Source organism: Cetorhinus maximus, chromosome 10 (assembly GCF_964194155.1).
Source record: "Cetorhinus maximus chromosome 10, sCetMax3.hap1.1, whole genome shotgun sequence".
In the NCBI taxonomy this organism is placed as follows: domain Eukaryota; kingdom Metazoa; phylum Chordata; class Chondrichthyes; order Lamniformes; family Cetorhinidae; genus Cetorhinus; species Cetorhinus maximus.
This window is the reverse complement of record NC_135888.1, coordinates 132,935,779-132,953,688: the sequence shown is the minus strand read 5'-3', so window position 1 is coordinate 132,953,688 and position 17,910 is coordinate 132,935,779. Positions and strand designations below refer to the sequence as shown.

The following is a 17,910-nucleotide window of genomic DNA, read 5'->3' as shown; positions in this document are numbered from 1 at the left end:
GTGTGTGTTCAGAAAGAAATAAAAGGATCTTTATTAAAGTGCAGGACACAATTCAAGCATAAGTACAATAGATGTCAACAGGCCGCAGGAGATACGAGAGGAGAGATGAGCGTATAATTCTTCGTTATCTTTGGCAATATGTGCAATAAATTACAGAGACAAAGAGAGAGTGAGAGAGTACACACAAACAATATTAGTCCAGTCAGCTCCACAGATGAGTCAGTCGGGGAGAAATGCATTTATTCACATTCCAGCTGATGTTGCGGGGACAAACCTACAAGTTCCTGTCTCCCTCGAGTACTTTTTTTACCGATCGTTAAATGTGAAATGAGTTAGCAAGAGGTTCAGGATGGAGGATGAGCGGAAAACAGAGTTTTCCTTTTGAACCTTCCAGCCTGGTTCCTGATCAGCCACTCTTTGGTAGCCGATTAATTAATTGGACTGCAGCCTGGTCCAAAATGGACAGCACCCCTCCCCCACCCCGACCCCTGGCAACCCAAAGTGCTCCCGCTCCCCAATGCTCTCCCCCCGCTCCCCCCGCATCCCCCCCTTTCTCCCGAGGGCTCTGCAGCGATGTGCAAGCGATATCCACACAAGCGCTCAGGCCTCCCAGGCACCAGTGGGAGTGTGGCATCATGCAGTGTGTCGTGATGGACCCCCTATCTGTCGGCGTGTGAGCTAGGCAAAGAGCGGGGTTTGTGAGGGGGGGGGTAGTTATTCCACCACAGCGTGCATCGCCGATTTCCCTGTACCAGGAAAACGATTCACCCACTGGCTAGACCCTCGGCTGAAATCCCCACTGGTCCACTTTCCCGAGCGCAACGCCTCAGACTGAGAGTGGAATTACTCCTCCCTCCCCCCTCATCACCCCACTCTTTTATCAATCCGTGCTCTGCCTAGGGCCCGTCCCTTGTGCCCCCATAACCACTGCACCCCTGCCCACAGTGTCAGGCCGGGATGGGGACAAACCAGGGCTCAAAACGCGGAGGTGGGGAGGGGGGTGGTGGTGAGGGTGGGGTGGGTGGGGCGGGTAGTGGGGGGGAGAAGCTCCTGTGAAGCCACTTGCTTCAGGACCATCCTGGGTGTCCCTTTAACTAGTTGAGCCACAGACGTGCCTCGTTCTGTTTCTTTAATGGGACCGGTCAGAATGTAGGATCGACACACCCCGGGGGTAACTAACCCCTGCCCAGTCAGAAAGTCCAGAGTTAGACAATGAAATACTCAGCAGCAAGTGGAGGGTGAAATCCAGTTATATTAACTCATTCCAAACTGAAAACTTACTGAGATAGAATGAGATATTACAAAATAAGCTTGAAGAAAATATTAAATAAGAAATGAAGGCAGCGAGGTTATTAAGCGATTGGAAGACAGCATCTGCAGTTCTCAGTGAGGAAAATAGTGTTGTAGGTTTGTGGAGGAGAGACAGGAAGAGGAACATCTCTAACAGCATGGCATTCCCTCAGTACTGACCCTGCAACACTCCCTCAAGCCTGACCCTCCGATAGTGCAGCACTCCCTCAGTACTGACCCTCCGATAGTGCAGCACTCCCTCAGTACTGACCCTCTGACAGTGTGGCACTCCCTCAATACTGACCCTCCAATTGTGCAGCACTCCCTCAGTACTGACTCTCCAATAGTGCAGCACTTCCTCAGTACTGACCCTCCGATAGTGCAGCACTCCCTCAGTACTGACCCTCCGATAGTGCAGCACTCCCTCAGTACTGACCCTCCGATAGTGCAGCACTCCCTCAGTACTGACCCTCCGATAGTGCAGCACTCCCTCAGTACTGACCCTCCGATAGTGCAGCACTCCCTTAGTACTGACCCTCCGATAGTGTAGCACTCCCTCAGTTCTGACCCTTCGACAGTGTGGCGCTCCCTCAACACTGACCTTCGAACAGTGCAACACTCCCTCAGTACTGACCCTCCGATAGTGCAGCACTCCCTCAGTACTGACCCTCCGATACTGCAGCACTCCCTCAGTACTGACCCTCCGATAGTGCAGCACTCCCTCAGTACTGACCCTCCGATAGTGCAGCACTCCCTCAGTACTGACCCTCCGATAGTGCAGCACTCCCTTAGTACTGACCCTCCGATAGTGCAGCACTCACTTAGTACTGACCCTCCGATAGTGCAGCACTCCCTTAGTACTGACCCTCCGATAGTGCAGCACTCCCTCAGTACTGACCCTCCGATAGTGCGGCACTCCCTCAGTACTGACCCTCCGACAGGGCAGCACTCACTCAGTACTGACCCTCTGACAGTGCAGCACTCCCTCAGTACTGACCCTCTGACAGTGCAGCACTCCCTCAGTACTGACCCTTTGACAGTGCAGCACTCCCTCAGTACTGACCCTCCGACAGGGCAGCACTCCCTCAGTACTGACCCTCTGACAGTGCAGCACTCCCTCAGTACTGACCCTCCGACAGGGCAGCACTCCCTCAGTACTGACCCTCTGACAGTGCAGCACTCCCTCAGTACTGACCCTCTGACAGTGCAGCACTCCCTCAGTACTGACCCTCTGACAGTGCAGCACTCACTCAGTACTGACCCTCTGACAGTGCAGCACTCCCTCAGTACTGACCCTCTGACAGTGCAGCACTCCCTCAGTACTGACCCTCTGACAGTGCAGCACTCCCTCAGTACTGACCCTCTGACAGTGCAGCACTCACTCAGTACTGACCCTCTGACAGTGCAGCACTCCCTCAGTACTGACCCTCTGACAGTGCAGCACTCCCTCAGTACTGACCCTCTGACAGTGCAGCACTCCCTCAGTACTGACCCTCTGACAGTGCAGCAGTACTAAACAGGGGGGCATCAGCCTGGATTTGAACCCATAAACTTCGGGCGCAGAGGTGAGGATGTTACCCACTGAGCCACAGCTGACACCTTTGGCTGTGTCCGGCTGTGCCCGATCTCAGGCAGCTGGAGCCCTGAGGAGCTGGCAGGAGCTGTCGACAGGCGATGGTGTGGGTGAGGGGCAGGTATAGGGTCTTTGTTGCGGTGGGTGGGGTGGGGGGGTGGGGTGAGGGTCCCCCTGGGGTCTGAGGTAAAAAGAAGATGCAAAAGTCGAGTTGAATGAAAATAAGGGGAAAAAAAAAATAACTGGGAAAATAATAAGTTACTTTGGGGGCCTCTTACAACACAGGAACAGGCCATTCAGCCCATCAGTCCCGTACTGGCATTCACACTCGATCAGAGGGCACCCACCCCTAACCCCCCCACAACCGCCCCGCAAATTGATAACTGGATTTCTAAGAGAAGTGAGGTGCCGGGGAGGGTTAAGGTTAAGAGCAGGTGTATTTCCCAGCCCCGGTTTGTCCACAACGCTCGCGGAGTCACTTGCTTTTAGAAAAACAGACCAAAAGGCTTCCACACCTGGGGTTCGAGTCCTGCTTTCCGGGTGGAGAAGGAAGGTCTCGGAGCCTGCGTCACCTCCCTGGGCCTGGGTGACGGGGAGCCGCTGGGAGAGGCTGGGGCAGGCTGGAAGCTCGGAGCTCTGAGGTCGAGGCTGGCGCTGTGGTTGGCGAACCCGTTGAGCCCGGCGGCGGGTGGCGATGGCGGCACTGGCACCGCCGGTGGCTTGGCGGCTGTCGGAGGGCAGGAGGGAGGCGGCGCCGATGCCTGCCTGACGTAGGGCGCAGTGCCGGCGAGCTGGGGCCTGGGCGACGAGGGCGCCCCCCTGGGCAGGGAGGTCAGCGGGCTCTTGTCCGGGGAGATGATGAACAGCGAGGAGGTCAGCTGGTGAGGCTGGTGCCTGGGCGGGTCTGCCGGCGCCCGGGGGCTGCTGTTCACCTTGTGGACTTGGGCAAAGGCGGACGGCGGCGACCTAGAGCCAAGGTGGAAGCTCCTGTGGTTGAGCAGCGGCGGGCTGCGCCGCGCGTCCCGGCACTTCCAAGATGGCGGCAAAGACATGGTCGGGGAGGGGGGCCGGGGCTGGTTCTCTTTGGCTGGCGATGACTCAATGGTGTACCTCTCCATTCGCGTCTGTCGGCGGGCAAACAGCTCCGCCCCTTTCCCTTTGACCTCTGCCAGTGTCTGTGTGGCACCTGACCTGCGAGGCGCTCTCAGTTCCGGCGGCTTCAAGCAAGACGCCCATTCTGGAACTGAGGGGTCAACTTGGCTGGAAACCACGGGCTTGGGGGCAACAGGGGGTGAAGGCTTCTGCTGGGTAAAGGTGGCAGCCTCAGCCCCCAGGCCGAGGTAGTCCTCCTCAGTTAGCGCCTCCCCCTGGGCGCTCTTCTTCTTGACGTCTATCCCTTGTACCAGTGACAGGAGCTCGGGGTTGGGTGCAACCTTCGGCTTCTCGTGGAAGGTGAACATGGGCTTCCTCCCAGCTCTGTGCATCCTTGAGTCCTCCAAGATGCCAGTCTTCTTGGCCCATATCGCTGGTGGCCTGGCTGCTTCCCCAACAGCTGATGGGCTGGAGGCGGCACAGGGTGGCGGAGATGTCAACCGGGACACCGGGGGAGGGTGGGCATAAGCCGGAGAGGAAGGGGAGCTCTCGGGAGGTCCAACTTGTGGCTTGTAGGGTTTTGGAGAGACGCCCTCCGACAAAAAGGGTTTGGGCGTTCTGTTCACCACGACCGCCTGTTTTTCCTCAGGTACATATGGCACTTGGCTCTCTCTAATTGTAACTCCGTCGGTTTGATTATTGGCTTCCCTTGGTAGTTCCTTGTGGACCTTATGGTCTGAGTTGTGGAGGGGCTGGGAAGATTCCAGACGGACTTCCATTGTTGTTCTGGCTGGCTTCACCAGGTTGTTGGTTTCCAGCGGATATTTCGCCGCTGAGTTGATCACGCCTTGCGGAGCCTCGTGTTCTCCCACTGCCTCCACCTCACCTCCGTGCTCCACCACCGGCCCTTCGCTGCGTTGTTCCTCCCTCTCATCCCCAAACACGCTGTCCTCCACCTCTTCTGTTTGATCCTCGAGGGACCCCGCGCAGTCATGATTTCCGACGGTCAATGCTGCCTCCATGTCGCCTCCCTTGACCCTCTGCTCAAAGCACGGGAGGCTGGTCTCCTCGGATGAAGAGGGGGAGTCTGCCAAGCCTTGCGGTTCTTCGCTTGGCGCCCTGGCTAGATGGTCCCCAGGAGCCCTGCCCTCTCCATCAACAGGGCCGCTGACCTCCAATCCAGACCACTGCTCCTGCTGACCGTAGCTCGTCAAGGTGAACTCGTTAACTCTCTTCTTGCGCTTGTTGAAGAGCAGCACCCCCTTGGAGTTGGCGCTGGGCGGAGTGGTCAACTGGGCAGCAATCTTCTGGCTCTGGATCCTCGCGTCCTTTGCTTCCTGCTCACTCACACTTAGGCTGCGGCAGAGACCTGCAGAGGGAAGGCAAAGATTGTTACCTGAGGCATTACAGAATCAGACAGCACAAAAACCCCCCCAGTGCCCTGTAGATGCAACAACATATTTCCCTTGCTGTTTTCCTGTGCTTTGCTCCATACTCATGTGGAGGTGTTTATACACCCATCACCTTCAGTGGCTTATACTTGACATGCCAGGTAGCAGCCAATGTTTAAATCCATTGAATTGTTATGACTTGGTGATGGAAGCAGATTCAATGTGAACTTTTAAAAGGGGAAAATAATTACACTTGGGAAGCAGAGTGAGACTGAGACTAACTAGATAGTTCTAAAGGACCAGCACAGGTATGATGACCTGAACAGCTTTCTCCTATGCTAAAACTTCCAATTCCTTTTTGATCATTCCCACTGAATCTGTTTCCACTGCCCTTTCAGGCATCGTATAAGGTTAAGTGACATTTTTTTTTTGGGTTCTTGCTCTTCGATGGGGTGTGGGAGGCACTGGCAAGACCAGCATTTATTGCCCATCCCTCACTGCCCTTGAACTGAATGGCTTGCTAGTCACATTTCAGAGGGCCGTTAAGAGTCCACCACATTGCCGTGAGTCATATGTAGGCCAGACCAATTATCAGCTGCAGACTTCCTTCCCAAAAGGGCATCAGTGAACCAGACAGGTTTCAATGATAGTTTCATGGTTACCATGGCAAGCCTTCAATTCTCAAATAATTTTTCAATTGAGTTTAAATCCCGTCAGCTGCCACGATGGGGTTTGAACTCCCACCCCCAGGGCATTTGCCTGGGCCCCTGGATTACTGGCCTAGTGACGTTGCCACCATCTCCCCCATCTTTAACAAGATGAGAGGTTTGGAGGTAGAACAACCAATTTCCACTGGTGAATGGGCCAATGTATCCAGAGGTCACAGATTTAAAATCATTGACAAATGATCTAGAGGGGAGGTGAGATTTTTTTTTCCCCACCCAGACAGTCATCGGGAGCCCTCAATCTGGAAAGGTGCCAGGAGTTGATTCCATAGTTTTAAAAGGGAGTCAGTCGGACAGGTGCTGGAGGATGAGGAAGTTACGGAGTTATGGGTTAGAAGAGGGGATGCGGGATTAAACAGGACTGCTCTTTCAGAGGGGCAGGGCAGGAAAAATTGACCAAGTGCCACCGGGGGTGGACAGATGGAGACACGGAGAGGTGGAGTGGTGTAGGGAGGGGATTCCAGGATCTAGAACTCCGGCATGGCCTCCTTGGTGTAGCGATGGAAATCTGGAATGTGCAAGAGGCCGGAATTAAAGACGTCCAGAGATCTTGGAGGCTTGTGGGCTGCAGAAGGTAGGGAGGGGTTTGAGGGACTTCAAGTAGGCTGGTGAAGTGTCCAAGAGATCTTAGCCTGGCATCGCACTGTTCTGAACTTCATTTTTAATTTTTTATACTGGTTTCAGGATGTGGGAGAAGCTCCATCATTGCCCTGAGGACATCCTGACTCGATCACATTGTGCAGAATGGGAGCCGTGTACAAACACAGACCAGGTAAGGATGATAGGTTTCCTTCCCTGAAGGACATCAATAACCCAGTTGTGTTTTTATGACAATCTGATTGCTTTAATGACACATTTTTCTCTAGCGCCAGCCAATAAATCATCCAATTACGTAAGTAAATTTCACAATTTGGTCCAGTGACCTCATAATCCCCAGGGTAATTACCACACCCAAATAGTGGAAGACATCTCCTCGACCTGACTCATTAGTTTCTGTGCCACTTTAACCTGTCCACCATCTACAAGGCACAAGTCAGGAGTGTGGTGGAATACTCTCCGCTTGCCTGGATGAGTGCAGCTCCAACAACACTCAAGAAGCTTGACACCACCCAGGACAAAGCAGCTCGCTTGATTCGCACCTCATCCACCACCTTAAACATTCACTCCCTCCACCACTGACGCAGCAGTGTGTACCATTGACAAGATGCACTGCAGAAACTCACCAAGGCTCCTTCGACAGCACCTTCCAAACCCATGACCTCTATCATCAAGAAGGACAAGGGCAGCAGATACATGGGAACACCACCACCTGCAAATTCCACTCCAAGTCACTCACCATCCTGACTTGGAAATATATCGTCATTCCTTCATTGTCGCTGGGTCAAAATCCTGGAACTCCCTCCCTAACAGCACTGTGGGTGTACCTACACCACAGGGACTGCAGCGGTTCAAGAAGGCAGTTCACCACCACCTTCTCAAGGGGCAATTAGGAATGGGCAACAAATGTCACGAGAAGGGGTGTTACATTCACTGTAAGAAGTTCTCAGCTGTGGCTCAGTAAGTATCACATTTGCCTCGACGCAGAGCTGCGCATGTTTTAAGCCCTGCTCAAGAGATTTGAGCCCAAAGTCTAGACAAACACCCCTAGTCCAGTACTGAGGGAGTGCTGCATTGCTGGCTGTGACATCTTTAAAGAGCCATTAAACTGAGATTCCGCCTGCCCTCTCAGGTGGGTGCAAAAGCTCCCACGGCCACTATTTCAAAGAAGAGCAGGGGAGTCACCCCCCCCCACCCCTACCCCGAGTCCTGGGACAATATTTATCCCTCAACCAACATCACCAGAGCAGATTATCTGGTTGTTATGGCATTGCTGTTTGTGGGAGCTTGCTGTGCTGCCTTGCCTACACTACAACAGCCACCAGACTTTTGTGGGTGGTTGGGGGGGGGGGCGGGGCGGGGGGGGGGGTAGGAAATAACCTCATTGGCTGTAAAGTACTTTGGGACGTCCTGAGGGACGTGAAAGGCGCTACTTAAACGCAGGCATTTCAGTGCACGACCGAGTCCCCGTGATGTTAACAGGAGGTGGCGCCACAGCCTGCGAAACCCACACTGGGCAGTCGCTGGGAGTTTCGGCTCTGCGACCCTTCAAGATTGGACTGCACGGCACAAGAAGCTGGATAATGCTCCTTAACCTGTCAGCCCCCACCTCCACTTCCACCTCCACCTCCCCCAAATTCTCAAGTCCCTCAACATTAATAACTGCACCGCGCCCACACACACACACACACACCAGGTCCCCAGGACACACAGCCCAACAAACAGATAGGATCATATTCACGTCGCCATCCCCCTGCAGACATTCTCCAGCTCCAGATGCAGAAAGCAAGGATCTCTTCAAAGCACACAGCCCGAATAATCATATCTTAAAATTCAAATCCTACTTAAACCACCTCCATAAGGCTGGTAGCCCATACATTCTGAAACTAAGCATAAACACACCTATTACAGTCCATACATTTCCCTGTCTGATATTTTTAAAAAATCACTTACAAAATATATTTATATTCCCACCCCCCACCCCCAAATATGCACAGAACTCAAGTTTCAATTCAATCTGTGTTCTGTCCAAACTTTCTTCTAACTTTTTTAAAAAAAAATAAGTTTGTGTTCTCTTTGAGGGAGGGGGAAATAAAAACCCACCTTTTCGATTCTATGTTCTTTTAAGTAAATCTGCAGTATTTTACAAATCTCTTTGACTTTGGAGGAAAAAAAGCAAAATACAAGATTTAGCTATTCACTCTCACGCTTTGAATATTTGATCTTACCGTTTTCTCAATAGCTGAGACCAGACTGTAAAGTTACCGTCTGCTTTTTTGCAATTTAACTGTCAAGTTTGCAACGCCCTCTTCGCTGCCAGTCCCGCTATGGGATGTCGAAAAGCGAATGCATGTGTCTGTCAAACTAACTTTAACTTTCTGCAGAGCGGAATGAAATCACCAGAGCGGATTAAAGAGCAGCGTATCCTACAGAGAGGTCCTCAAACTCATGTCCTGCTGCTGCTGCCGCTGTTCGACAGGGATCCTCCTGCTGGGTCATAACGCCCACAGCTCTACACTCACCTTCTTAAAGCAACAACTGCCAGGAGGCTAATTGTTTTTTTTTGTGTTAAACTTTCACCTGGGCTTTGAGAACTGTTTTCTAGTCCTGCCCCTCGTGTCTACCTGGTGTTTGCCTTGACATAGATTTTTTTTTCTTGAACAACGCCAGCCTGCATTTGTATAGCGCCTTTACCTGGCTTGTTTTTTATTAAAAAAAAGTCCCAAGGCGCTTCACAGTTCTATCAGACAACTGGGCTGCAGAAGGGGATGTTAAGCAGCCAACAGCTTGGTCGAGTGGGTAGGGTAAGGATCCATGTGAAAGGAGGAGGAGGGAGAGGACGAGGTTTTTGGGAGGATTTTTCATAGCCTGGGGTCTTGGCAGTTAAGGCACGGCCACCAACACTGCTGTGATTAAGATTGGAGGGTGAACGTGGCCAGAATTGGCAGAGGGCAGGGATCTCAGAGGGCTGCAGGTGTGGATTTTTTGAACCAATCTATGTTGGTTTCAGAAGATGGTGGGTGAGTTGAGCTTAAAGCAATTGAATGACTCCTTTCAGTGTGAACTGAGTGTACATTCACAATGTAACTGAGTGTACAGTCAGAATGTAACTGAGTGTACAGTCAGAATGTAACTGAATGTACAGTCAGAATGTAACTGAGTGTACAGTCAGAATGTAACTGCATGCACAGTCAGAATGTAACTGCATGTACAGTCAGAATGTAACTGCATGTACATTCACAGGGTAACTGGGTGTACATTGACAATGTAACTGAGTGCGCACTCACAATGTAACTGAGTGTACATTCACAATGTAACTGTACAGTCACAATGTAACAGTGTACATTCGCAGGGAAACTGAGTGCATTCACAATGTAACTAAGTGTACAATCAATGTAACTGCATGTACATTCACAGGGTAACTGAGTGTACATTCACAGGGCAACTGAATGTACTTTCACAATGTAACTAGTGTACATTTGCAATGTAACTGAGTATACAGTCACAAAACATAAGTGAATGTACATTCACAGGGACACTGAGTATACAGTCAGAATGCAACCGAATGTACAGCCAGAATGTAACTGAGCATGCATTCACAGTGTGACTGAGTGTACATTCCCAAGGTAACTGAGTGTACATTCACAGGAGAACTGAGTGTACAGTCACAATGTAACTGAGTGTACACACAGAACATAACTAAATGTATAGTCAGAATGCAACTGAATGTACAGTCAGGGTGTAACTGAATGTACACTCACAATGTAATTGAGTGTAGAGTCAGGATGTAACTCAGTGTACAGCCAGAATGTAACTTGGTGTACAGTCAGAATGTAACTGAATGTACAGTCAGAATGTAACTGAATGTACATACACAATGTAACTGAGTGTACAGTCACAATATAACTGAATGTACAGTCAGAATGTAACTCAGTGTATAGTCAGAACACAACTCAGTGTACAGCCAGAGTGCAACTGAATGTACAGTCAGAATGTAACTGAGTGGACAGTCACAATGTAACTGAGTGTACAGCCAGAATATAACTGAATGTGCAGCCACAAGGGTGCAGAATTTGCAATCTCTCTTCAGGCAGTCCCTCAGGATCGAGGATGACTTGCTTCCACTCTGGTTCGAAGGCAGTGGTTCTGCTCAGGTAGATGTCTTGGTTGGAACATTTGTGCTCTCTCTCCGATGCCTCAACTTCAGCTGTGCATATTCCTGATGAAGCCTCTCAATGTGTTTGGGCCCTTTCCGAATGAGGCTTTGATCGGTCAAAACGCAGGAACTCCCAGGAGCCAGCAGGGATATTTGACCTCTTCAGGGGGATGCTTTGAGGACATCCCTGAAGTGTTTCCGCTGTCCTTCTGGGAGTCTCCTGTCGGCCCCAAGTTCCTCGTCCAACAGTTCCTTTGGGAGTCTGGGCCAGGGTTTTACAGCCCCTCCCGCCCTGGGATATTACGGTCCCACCGAACTGAATGGAGATTGAAATGGTTCAACACATGCACTGGGGAGAGATGTGCTGGGGCATGGCCATAAAATTCTGGCCCTGGGGTCAGGCACACCAGCAACATGTCCCGCCCGGCAGAGCTGCTTTTGAGTGATTAGCGCCTCGATGCTGGGTGAGTTGGCTTGGGAGAGGACGTTGCTGTTGGATCTCCTTTCTTGCCACCGGATTCGGAAGATCTTGCAAAGGCACTGCTGGTGGTAATTCTCCAGTGACTCGAGGCATCTGCTGTAGGTTGTTCAAGTTCCTGAAGCATTCAGGGGCACAGGGATCACTGCTACCTGGTAAACCATGCTTGTAGTCTTGGGTACATTCAGGAGGGATCTGAGTGTACAGTAACAATGTAACTGAGTGTACATTCACACTGTAACTGAGTGTACATTAACAATATAACTGAGTGTACATTCGCAATGTAACTGATTGTACATTCACAATGTAACTGAGCATATATTCACAATGTAACTGCTTGTATAGTCGCAATGTAACTGAGTGTACAGTAACAATGTAACTGTGTGTACATTCACAATGTAACTGATTGTACAGTCCCAATGTAACTGAAGGTGCATTCAAAGTGTTACTGAGTGTGCATTCACAAAGTAACTGATTGTACATTCACAATGTAACTGATTGTACATTCACAATGTAACTGATTGTACATTCACAATGTAACTGATTGTACAGTCCCAATGTAACTGAAGGTGCATTCAAAGTGTTACTGAGTGTGCATTCACAAAGTAACTGATTGTACATTCACAATGTAACTGATTGTACATTCACAATGTAACTGATTGTACATTCACAATGTAACTGAGTGTACAGGGGGAGGCGATGGCGTAGCGGTATTGTCGCTGGACTAGTAATCCAGAGACCGAGGGTAATGCTCTCTCAAATCCCACTGCAGCAGATGGTGGAATTTGAATCCAATAAAAATCTGGAATTAAAAGTCTAAATGACCATGAATCGATTGCCATAAAAACCCATCTGGTTCAGTAATGTTCTTTAGGGAAGGAAATCTGCTGTCCGTACCCGGTCTGGCCTACATGTGACTCCAGACATTGGTTGGCTTTGAAATGGCCTGTGTATCAAACAACTACTCAAAAAAGGAATGAAACCGGATGGACCACCCTGCATTGACCTGTGGAAGCGACAAGGGCAAACGCAGCCCTTTCAACCTTTCAACCCTGCAAAGTCCTCCTTACTAACATCTGGGGGCTAGGGCCAAAATTGGGAGAGCAACAGCCTGACATAGTCATCCTCATGGAATCATACCTTACAGACAATGTCCCAGACTCCAGTATCACCATCCCTGGCTCTGTCCTGCCAGTGGAACAGGACAGACCCAGCAGAGGTGGCTGCACAGTGGTATACAGTCGGGAGGGAGTTGGCCCGGGAGGACTCAACAAGACTCATGATATCAGGTCGAACATGGGGAAAGAAAACCTCCTGCTGATTATCACATACCGCCCTCCCTCAGCTGATGAATCAGTGCTCCTCCATTTGAACACCACTTGGAAGAAGCACTGAGGGATGCAAGGGCACATAACGTACTCTGGGTGGGGGACTTCAATGTCCATCACCAAGAGTGGCTCGGTAGCACCACGACTGACCAAGTCCTAAATGACATAGCTGCTAGACTGGGTCTGCGGCAGGTGGTGAGGGAACCAACAGGAAGGAAAAATTTTTTTTTACCTCATCCTCACCAACTTACCTGCCGCAGATGCATCTGTCCATGACAGTATCTGTAGGAGTGACCACCGCACAGTCGTAGTGGAGGTGAAGTCCTGCCTTCACATTGAGGATACCCTCCATCGTGTTGTGTGGCACTGTCACCATACTAAATGATTTCAAACAGATCTAGCAACTCAATCCATGAGGCGCTGTGGGCCATCAGCAGCAGCAGAATTATACTTGAACGCAATCTGTAACCTCATGGCCTGGCATATCCCCCACTCTACCATTACCATCAAGCCAGGGGATCAACACTAGTTCAATGAAGAGTGCAGGAGGTCATGCCAGGAGCAGTACTAGGCATAACTAAAAATGAGGTGTCAACCTGGTGAAGCTACAATACAGGCTAGCGTGCCAAACAGCAGCAAGTGATAGACAGGGCTAAGCGATCCCACAACCAACAGATCAGATCCAAGCTCTGCAGTCCTGCCACATCCAGTCATGAATTGTGGTGGGCAATTAAACAACTCACTGGAGGAGGAGGCTCCACAAATATCCCCATCCTCAAAGATTAGGGGGGCCCAGCACATCAGTGCAAAAGATAAGGCTGAAGCATTTGCAACAATCATCAGCCAGTAGTGCCGAGTGGATGATCCACCTCGGCCTCCTCCGGAGGTTCCCAGCATCACAGATGCCCGTCTTCAGCCAATTCAATTCACTTCACGTGATATCAAGGAACGGCTGAAGGCACTGGATACTGCAAAGGCTATGGGACATGAAAATATTTCAGCAATAGTACTGAAGACTTGTGCTCCAGAACTTGTCGCCCCCCTAGCCAAGCTGTTCCAGTGCAGCTACAACACTGGTATCTACCCGACTATGTGGAAAATTGCCCGGGTATGTCCTGTACACAAAAAGCAGGACAAATCCAACCTGACCAATTACCACCCCATCAGTCTACTCTCCATCATCAGTAAAGAAATGGAAGGGGTCATCAACAGTGCTATTAAATGGCGCTTGCTTAGCAATTACCTGCTCACTGACTCCGAGTTTGGGTTCTGCCAGGGTCATTCAGCTCCTGACCTTATTACAGCCTTGGTTCAAACATGGACAAAAGAGCTGAACACCCGAGGTGAAGTGAGAGTGACTGCCCTTGACATCAAGGCAGCATTCAAGTGTGGCATCAAGGAACCCTAGCAAAACTGGAGCCAATAGGAATCGGGGGAAAAGTGTCCACTGGTTGGAGTCATACCTAACACAAAGAAGATGGTTGTGGTTGTTGGAGGTCAGTCATCTCAGCTCCAGGAAATCACTGCAGGAATTCCTCAGGGTAGTGTCCTCGGCTCAGCCATCTTCAGCTGCTCCATTGATGACCTTCCTTCCATCATAAGGTCAGAAGTGGGGGTGTTCGCTGATGATTGCACAATGTTCAGCACCATTCGTGAGTCATCAGATACTGAAGCAGTCCATGTCCAAATGTAGCAAAACCTGGACAATATCCAGGATTGGGCTGACAAGTGGCAAGTAACATTTGCAACACACAAGTGCCAGGCAATGACCATCTCCAACAAGAGAGAATCCAACCATCGCCCCTTGAAGGTCAATGGCAATGCCATCACTGAATCTCCCACTATCAACATCCTGAGGGGTATCATTGACCTGAACATGAACTGGACTAGCCATATAAATGCTGTCACTACAAAGGCAGGTCAGAGGTTGGGAATCCTGCGGCAAGTTACTCAACTCCTGACTCCCCAATGCCTGTCCACCATCTACAAGGCACAAGTTAGGAGTGTTATGGAATACTCTCCACTTGCCTGGTTGAATGCAGCTCCTACAACACTCAAGAAGCTTGATACCATCCAGGATAAAACAGCCCACTTGATTGGCACCACATCCACAAACATCAGCTTCCTCCACCACCAATGCACAGTGGCAGCAGTGTGTACCATCTACAAGATGCACTGCAGGAATTCACCAAGGCTCCTTAGACAGCACCTTCCAAACCCATGACCACTACCATCTTGAAGGACAAGGGCAGCAGATACATGGGAACACCACCACCTGGAAGTTCCCCTCGAACTCGCCACACTGATTTGGAAATCTATCGCCATTTCTTCATTGTTGTTGGGTCAAAAATGCTGGAGCTCCCTTCCTAACAGCACTGTGGGTATACCTACACCAGGTGGACTGCATCGGGTCAAGAAGGCAGCTCACCACCACCTTCTCAAGGGCAACTAGGGATGGGCAATAAATGCTGGCCCAGCCAGTGAAGCCCACATCCTGTGAATGAATTTAAAAAATGTCGCAATGTAACTGAGCGCACTTTCACAGTGTAACTGAGTGTACAGACACAATGCAACTGAACATACATTCGCAATGTAACTGAGTGTACATTGCAATGTAACTTAGTGTACATTCACAGTGTAATTGCATGTATAGTCACAATGTAACCAAGTGTACATTCACAGGGAAAGTGTAACTGTGATTGCAGTCACAATGCAACTGAACTTGCATTCACAATGTAACTGGGTGTACATTCACAAGGGAGCTAAGTATACACTCACAGGCACTTAAGAGGGAGCCTATCTCTTTCTGTCAATAGAAGGGTTGTTGTGGTGAGATTGGCCGTTTGTCAGTATTGCAAACTGGAGTTAAGGTGTCAGCTAAACCAAAAACAGAATTACCTGGAAAAACTCAGCAGGTCTGGCAGCATCGGCGTAGAAGAAAAGAGTTGACGTTTCGAGGACTCGAAACGTCAACTCTTTTCTTCTCCGCCGATGCTGCCAGACCTGCTGAGTTTTTCCAGGTAATTCTGTTTTTGTTTTGGATTTCCAGCATCCGTAGTAGTTTTTTGTTTTTATTAAGGTGTCAGCTGTTGCTCAGTGGGCCACACTCCCCTCAGGATGTTGTGGTGGGATCAAGTAACATGCAAAATACTTGAGCACACAGTCCAGGCTGGCACTCTCAGTACAATAACGAGGGAATGCTGCACTGCTGGTGGTTCAGTTTTGCAGGTGAGATGTTAACATGGTACCCTGTCTGCCCTCTCCATACTCCATGGAAAAGATCCCCATGGTCCCTGTATTGAGGAAGAGCAGAGGGGTTCTCCCTGGTGTCCTGGGCCAATGTTTATCACTCAAACAGGTGATCTGGTCATTTACTTCGTTGCTATTTGCAGAATTGTGCTGTGTGCAAATTGGCTGCCATATTTCCCACAATGCAACAGTGGCCATGCTTCAAAAAGTGGATCATTGGATTTAAAGCCATCTTGGGATGTCTTGAGGCTGTGAAATTCACTATATAAATGAAAGTCTTTCAGTAAATTGTTTTATACTTCAACAAGTTTCTTTCTTACTACCTATCCTTTAGCTAGTAACAAAAAAAAGGACTTCGCAAGTTATCTGGGTCTTTCAGTTCTGGCACAAACATGGGACTGAGTCATCCAGAAGAACAGGTGATTTTCCTGGGGACATTACTTATTTCTCAACCAAGGTCACTAAACAAAAGCCACACTGATGATCTCATTGCTGTTTAGGGGATCTTGCTGTGCACACATTACCTGCCACATTTCTCTACATAACACCAGTGACTACACATCAGAAAGGACTCCATTGGCTGTCATGCGCTGTGGGACTTCACAAGCACGCTCTTGCTTTCTGAATGGTATCCCTGAACCAGTTGGGTTTTTACGAATATCTATCAGATTTTCATCGCCCGTCTTTTCAGTTGCTGGCCTGTGCAATCGCTGAAGCATTGTCATTTTGTCATGGAGGGATTCGAACTCACAATCCTGTGGGTTCAATGAAGAGTGCAGGAGGGCATGCCAGGAGCAGCACCAGGCATACCTAAAAATGAGGTCTCAGCCTGGTGAAGCTATAAAACAGGACCACTTGTGTGCCAAACAGCAGAAGCAGCAAGTGATAGGCAGAGCTAAGCAATCCCGCAACCAAAGGATCAGATCTAAGCTCTGCAGTCCTGCCACATCCACTCGTGAATGGTGGTGGACAATTAAACAACTCACTGGAGGAGGTGGCTCCACAAATATCCCCATTTTCAATGATGGAGGAGCTCAGCACATCAGTGCAAAAGATAAGGCTGAAGGATTTGCTACAATCTTCAGCCTTATCTTCATGGAATACTCCCCACTTGCCTGGATGAGTGCAGCTCCCACAACACTCAAGAAGCTTGACACCATCCAGGACAAAGCAGCCTGCTTTTTTGGCACCACATCCACAAACATTCACTCCCTCCACTACTGGCGAACAATAGCAGCAGTGTGTACCATCTACAAGATGCACAGCAGGAATTCACCAAGGCTCCTTCGACAGCACCTTCCAAACCCATGACCACTACCATCTAGAAGGACAAGGGCAGCAGATAGATGGGAACACCACCAACTGGAAGTTCCCCTCCAACACACTCACCATCCTGACTTGGAAATATATCGCTGTTCCTTCACTGTCACTGGGTCAAAATCCTGGAACTTCGTCTCTAACAGTACCTACACCACATGGACTGCAGTGGTTCAAGAGGGCAGCTCACTACCACCTTCTCAAGGGCAACTAAGGATGAGCAATAAATGCTGGCCCAGCCAGCAAAGCCCACATCCCATGAATGAATAAAAAAAAACTCCCACCAACTCCCATTCCTGATCACCCACGTGCTCACTGAGCTCCATTGGCTCCCGGTCAAGCAATGCCTTGGCTTTAAGATTTTCATCCTTGTTTTCGAATCCCTCCATGGACTTGCTGTTCCCTATCTCTGTAATTTCCCCGAGCTCCAAGACCCTCTGAGATATCTGCACTCTAATTCTGGCCGCGCCTTCAGTTATCTAGGCCCCAAGCTCTGAAATTCCCTCCCTACGCATCTCCGCCTCATTTTCCTCCATTCAGACACTCCTTAAAACCTACATCTTTGACCAAGCCTTCGATCATCTGACCAAATATCTTCTTATATGTGTTGGTGTCATACTTTGTTTTATAATGCTCCCTTAGGATAGTTTATTTTGTTAAAGGTGTGATATAAATATAAGTTGTTGTTGTTGTTTCAAAGAGATAGGCAGGCAC

At 49.7% G+C, this 17,910-nt stretch overlaps 1 protein-coding gene across 1 annotated transcript in view; it reads right to left on the bottom strand.

Moving 5' to 3' along the window:
• Positions 1-17,910, bottom strand: part of synpo (synaptopodin) — a 92,844-nt gene that overhangs the window by 14,216 nt on the left and 60,718 nt on the right. The window contains exon 3 of the mRNA XM_078551186.1: positions 3,379-5,324. Coding sequence (XP_078407312.1) covers positions 3,379-5,324 — 1,946 coding nt within the window. The remainder of the gene's footprint in view (positions 1-3,378; positions 5,325-17,910) is intronic.